At 32.3% G+C, this 6,156-nt stretch overlaps 1 protein-coding gene across 1 annotated transcript in view; it reads right to left on the reverse strand.

Moving 5' to 3' along the window:
- Window positions 1-1,253: 1,253 nt before the first annotated feature.
- The window catches only part of LOTGIDRAFT_140423 (hypothetical protein), a gene marked incomplete at both ends in the record, with an annotated part of 17,314 nt that continues 12,411 nt past the window's right edge, over window positions 1,254-6,156 (reverse strand). The window contains 4 exons of the mRNA XM_009050233.1: window positions 1,254-1,543; window positions 2,422-2,618; window positions 4,072-4,158; window positions 4,926-5,133. Of these exons, the coding sequence (XP_009048481.1) occupies window positions 1,254-1,543; window positions 2,422-2,618; window positions 4,072-4,158; window positions 4,926-5,133 (782 nt within the window). The remainder of the gene's footprint in view (window positions 1,544-2,421; window positions 2,619-4,071; window positions 4,159-4,925; window positions 5,134-6,156) is intronic.

Raw genomic sequence — 6,156 nt, forward strand, 5'->3', positions numbered from 1 at the left:
AATTCAACATACTAACTTGAAAATTCAACATACTAGCTTGAAAATTCAACATACTAACTTGAAAATTCAACATACTAGCTTGAAAATTCAACATACTAACTTGAAAATTCAACATACTAGCTTGAAAATTCAACATACTAACTTGAAAATTCAACATACTAACTTGAAAATTCAACATACTAACTTGAAAATTCAACATACTAGCTTGAAAATTCAACATACTAACTTGAAAATTCAACATACTAGCTTGAAAATTCAACATACTAACTTGAAAATTCCTCCCCCCAAAAAAAAAAAGAAAAAATGAATGGCCCTAATACGCTTCCGTAAGATTTACTGAAAGCATACTAAACAATTCTTAATTCGTTTAGAAATACCGGTACAGTTGAGCAAAGATGTTCAAAACATAAACACAAGCAGTTCTCTATATTTTCTAGCTAGACAGACTATTAGATCTAACATTGTGTTAAAGATGGGTTCCCTTATTTTCATTGATGAAAAATGAAAATGCTAATACTTATATGAATAGAAAGTAGAGGTGTTCTAATGACTTGAAAAAATACCAGTTTGTCTCACAAGTCCATAATAAGCTAAATTAGAAGAGAATTACCAGCAGAATTCCAATGAGTGACCGATCAAGAAAGGTCAAAAACTCTTTTTTGTTTATCCAGACTGTGCATACATGGACATTTATGATTGGTTAAAACTATTAATTATATGCAATAAGAACATAATGATATGATTAAGAATACATGATAATTCATTAGAAACATCAATTAATCTAATAGTTTGCTTAATTTGACTCTAAAAAATAAGGAAACCCATCTTTAATTATTACTTAAAGGAACAGATGCCATTTTTTTGATTTTTGATCTATCATACCTTTGTTTCAGAAACGGGAATTTTTTAGCTAAGTTAATCAATAATAGTGTTCATAGCTCACCGTCTAAATCTAAGCCTTCAAATCCATGTGTGTCAAGAATTATCCACGTTTGAAAGTTAAAAAAACGTCTTTTCTTGAGACACTGCCATATATAGAAAAGACATCTACAGAAATAGCAAAATAAATTCCTAGTTTGAGATATTTTTGAAGAAATAATGAGTTTTTTTCTGTTTCTAGTACATATATTCAAGACTCAAATCTACCCCCATAATGGCGCACCTGTCCCTTTAAAACCAACAAAAAATAAAATACACTACTCCTATTTATGTTTTGGAGAAGAATCTTTGCTCAACTATACTATAATCTAGAATTAAACTTCTGAGTCGAAATCAACATTACCTGAGCTACTTTTTTTGGAGGAAGAAGAAGATGATGATGATGAAGATGAAGGTCGGTCTGATTTTTTCTTTTCTCCATCAGAGTCTGACTTGTCTTCTTTCTGTTGAGTCTCCGATTGTACAACACCACTCACTATCTGTTGGTTTACGTCATCCAGCGCATTTTGAATAGCTTTCTCTGCAGATTTGTCTTTTTGGTTCCTGGCCATTTCTAATGCTTGCTCAAAAGAGACTACTCCTGCTTGAAATTCTCCACATTTAACTGAAAAATAATTTTAATGGAGATTTTGTGTTCAACAGATGTCACTCAAGGCATGGGCAAGAGGCAAAATTTTCTAGCAGATTGGTCTCAGGAGAAAGTGCTTATTCTCTAGGCTACTTATTTTGTACACACAATTACTAAATTACTCAATTACTACATTACGCAATTACTCAATAACACAATTACTCAATTACACAATTACTCAATTACTCAATTACTCAACTACACAATTACTAAATTACACAATTACTCAATTGCACAATTACTCAATTACACAATTACTTAAGTACACAATTACTAAATTACTCAAATACACAATTACTCAAATACACAATTACTCAATTATGCAATTACTCATTTAAGCTATTACTCAATTACACGATTACTCAATTGCACAATTACTCAATTACACAATTACACAATTACTTTAGTACACAATTACTAAATTACACAATTACTAAATTACTCAAATACACAATTACTCAAATACACAATTACTCAATTATGCAATTACTCATTTAAGCTATTACTCAATTACACAACTACACAATTACTCATTAACACAACTACTCAATTACTCAGTTACACAATTACTCAAGTACACAATTACTAAATTACACAATTAATAAATTACTCAAATACACAATTACTCAATTACACAATTACTCATTTAAGCAATTACTCAATTACACAATTACTAAATTACTCAATTGCACAATTACTGAATTACACAATTACTCAATTACACAATTACTCAATGCAATAAATGGTGGAGTAACATCTATGATAACTACTTGAAATGAAAACAGTATAAACTACAAAAGTAAGTTTTTATTTCATTATAGATAAACCAAATGCCTAAAAGCCCCTCAACTCACCTTCAGATTGAGCAACTAGAACACAGGCATGTAGTTGCCAGCCCTCATCACTGGCCTCCTTGGCAGCACTCAAAGACTTCTCTCCATATTCCTTGGCCTCTTGGTATTTTTTCATCTCAAAATAACAGCGGCCTATCTCGTGATACAACCAGGTACTTTCTAAGGAGGTTTTACTAAGTTTGACCTTTTCTAGCCATCTGCAAAGAAAATCTTATATCGTGGGTGACCGCTTGAAACCTCGTATATGCCATATTTGGTCATTTTGATATTTTGGTTCCCGTTCGAAAACTCGTAAAAGCGTGGATCTTGTGATCAAAACCTCGTATTCTTAGCTTGATTGTAAATAACTCAAAAACCACTAATTAAATAACACGTATATAAACAGTCAGATTTAAAACCTTGTAAAATATATTATTATACGAGGTTCAATGTTCCTTTTTCTGGGATGAAAATGAAAAACCTTGTATACTGTATTATTATATGAGTTTTTGGTTCAATAGGCCGGAGATCTCAAATTGTTATATAAGGTTTATATTTTCAAAGAATGAAAACCACGTATTGCGTTTCTCTCGAAAAGTAATTTCGCGTCATATATTGTTATACGAGGTTTCAAGCGGTCACCCACGAATTTTGTTTCATTCATTTTCAATGGGCCACTTCAGTTTTTCTAGAAACATAATTTTCCAACCATATACAATGGTTATTGGTTGTTTATACAAATTTTCTTCTATCTATTTTTTTGAGGATTCCTTCAACTCATCTTGATCTTAATGTCTCTTCAAGTCAAATAATCAAGAATTTTACTCATCAGGACCATGTCCAACTGATTAGATATTTTGTTTCACTTATTTTCTGTGGGCTAATTTGCCCCCTTCTAAATTCAGGAACTTTCTAGGATGTTCCATTTTCCAGAACCTTTTGAATCTGATTAAAATACAGCACTAGATTTTGTTTAGTTTAAATTCTGTGGGCTATTTCAGATATTCTACATCATTCTGTCGTGTTTAGGGCTGCAACAATTCTTAAAGTGGAGATTCGATACACTGAACGATACTCGTTCAATGATACGATTTATTGCGATAATAAATCGCGATTCTTTAATTAAAAAGAAAACTGATAATTAATAACATTTTAACACAGTTTAAATTATTTTTGCACGCTTAAAAGTTCAAAATTGACTTTTCATCATTTGTTACACACAAGGACTAACAAATTTCTTCAAAAAAATAAATGAAATACTAAACCATCGAATACAGCTTCATGGAATAATTTTATGACTATGCAAACACATATTACGTTGGAAAAAGAAAAAGTTTAAATCAGATCCCATGCGTTTATCTTCCACTTGGCATATTAATATGTTCTCTTTTCATCGTTTATAACAAAAATTAAAAATGCTGAAGACAAATTGATACGTGAAAGCAATTTTTTAACACAATTTCTAAAATACGCGAGGATTCTGTGCTGTTAGTCATTAAGGGGAGTTAATTATATTTATGAGAATCGGGCTGATGTACCGCGATTGTTTTTTTCTTCCGCAATGCATCCATAAGGAGGAACGAATAGCGGTTCATTGATTCAACGGTGAATCGTTGCAGCCCTAGTCGTGTTCCATACCACTTTCGTCCAATCAAATTCCTTGTTACTTACATATCTATAGCTTTCTGATAATGTCCTTTTCTGGCATAAACACGACCAATATTATCTAAAGCTCTCGATCTAGCATCTGTTAAATCACTAGAAAATATAACAAGTGATGAAGTCACAAACCATTTGGAACAGAACATCCATGAAACAAATATGACAACATCATAAATACATGGGTAACCACTTTAAATCTCAGGCAATTGCAATCAAAAATCATCAAGATAGCTTGCCAGGAAAGGTAATGCTAAATATTGAACGAGTTTTCAAGACCAAGGGCAATAACTCATACTAAATATTTTGCGATTTATCTGATTTTCAATAGGGTTCATCCTTGGGTGATTACGAACACTCATACCAAGTTTTGTCAAAATCCATCAAGAATTGTGTCTTGTAGTGTTTATGAGCTAAAAATTGAACGCATTTCAGGGGCAAGATCAGGGGCAATAACTAATACTAAATATTTTGCGATTTATCTGATTTTCAATAGGGTTCATCCTTGGGTGATTACGAACACTCATGCCAAGTTTCGTCAAGATCCGTCAAGAATTGTACCTTCTAGAGTGTTTACGAGCTATAATTTGAACGCGTTTTCAAGAACAAGGGCAATAACTCATACTAAATATTTTTTGATTCTTCTGATTTTCAATAGCTCATACAAAATAATTTTCGATTCTTCTGATTTTCAAAAGGGTTCATCCTCGGGTGATGACGAACACTCATACCAAGTTTTGTCAAATTCTGTCAAGAGTTGTGTCTTGTAGAGTGTTTACGAGCAATTGTGGACGGACGGACAGACGGACATGGGTGACGGCAATATACGCCCCCATTTCATGTGGGCGTATAAAAATTAAACCTACTGTTCATCTGCTATTTTCAGGTCTTTTTCGTGGTTTTCTAAAGCAAGATCTAATTTATTCATTTCTAAATTAGCGTTACCAATACAACTATAAACATTGGCCACGTATTCTTCTTTGTTTTTGACGTCATTTTCCGTCCAACTCTTTAATTTGTTCATCAGATGTTTACATTTCTTCAAACTCTCTTCATAATGACCTTTAGCGATTGCTGAAAAAAAATCAAATTATTTTTCTGAAATGGAGTTTGGCACCTTACTTTTCTGTCCTTCGCTACTACTAAAAGATACCTTTATTGTGTGAAAATTTACACAATCTATACTTAAGACTTAACAAGTGGTTGGCTAGCAAGATACGCCCACTTTCCTGATACATTTTCAGTATATCAAGGACAGTCACCTATCTGTGTCAAATCATACCAAAAATCTAATTGATGCAAGATATTGTTGATTTAAACAAATACACATTATTTAATAAAATTCTGACATAAACTGTCACCTCTATCGCTAACAAATTTTGATGCGTTTTAATAAGTCATGGGCAATAACTCAAATTCCGTTGATCGAAAAATTGTCAAATTTAATCTTGACTAAGATCTCATCATTATAAATGATCATACCGAATTTCATTTAAATCAGATGAAAACTGTAGTCTCTATTGTATTCACAACCAAATTTTTCATAAGTAAAGGGCAATAACTCAAAAACCTTTCAACAAAATATCGTCAAATTCGAACTCGTCCAAGATCTCATGAACATAAATGATCACACCAAATTTCATTCAAATCAGATAAAAACTGTAGTCTCTATTGTGTTCACAACCAAATTTTGCTGCGTCAAGGGCAATAACTCAAAAACCGTCGATCGAAAATTTGTCAAATTTGAACTTATCCAAGATCTCATGAATATAAATGATCACACCAACTTTCATTCAAATCAAATCAGATAAAAACTGTTGTCTCTATTGCGCTCACAAGCCAATTGTGGAGGGACGGACCGACAGGGGCGACGACAATATACGACCACATTATAATGTGGTGATTCCAAAAAGAAAAAACAGGCAGCAATAACCAATCACAGAAGACTTTTTGATGGGATCACCAATACCACCAGTAGTACAGCGATTCATTTGATGTATACTGAACTTGGTGTAATAAATAATACAACTTGACATCAAATATCATCCTTTAATACCCAACGTTTCATTAAAAGAGTTTAGACTTCATCAGGGGAGA

Source organism: Lottia gigantea (genome assembly GCF_000327385.1).
Source record: "Lottia gigantea unplaced genomic scaffold LOTGIsca_147, whole genome shotgun sequence".
NCBI classification, from domain to species: Eukaryota; Metazoa; Mollusca; class Gastropoda; family Lottiidae; genus Lottia; species Lottia gigantea.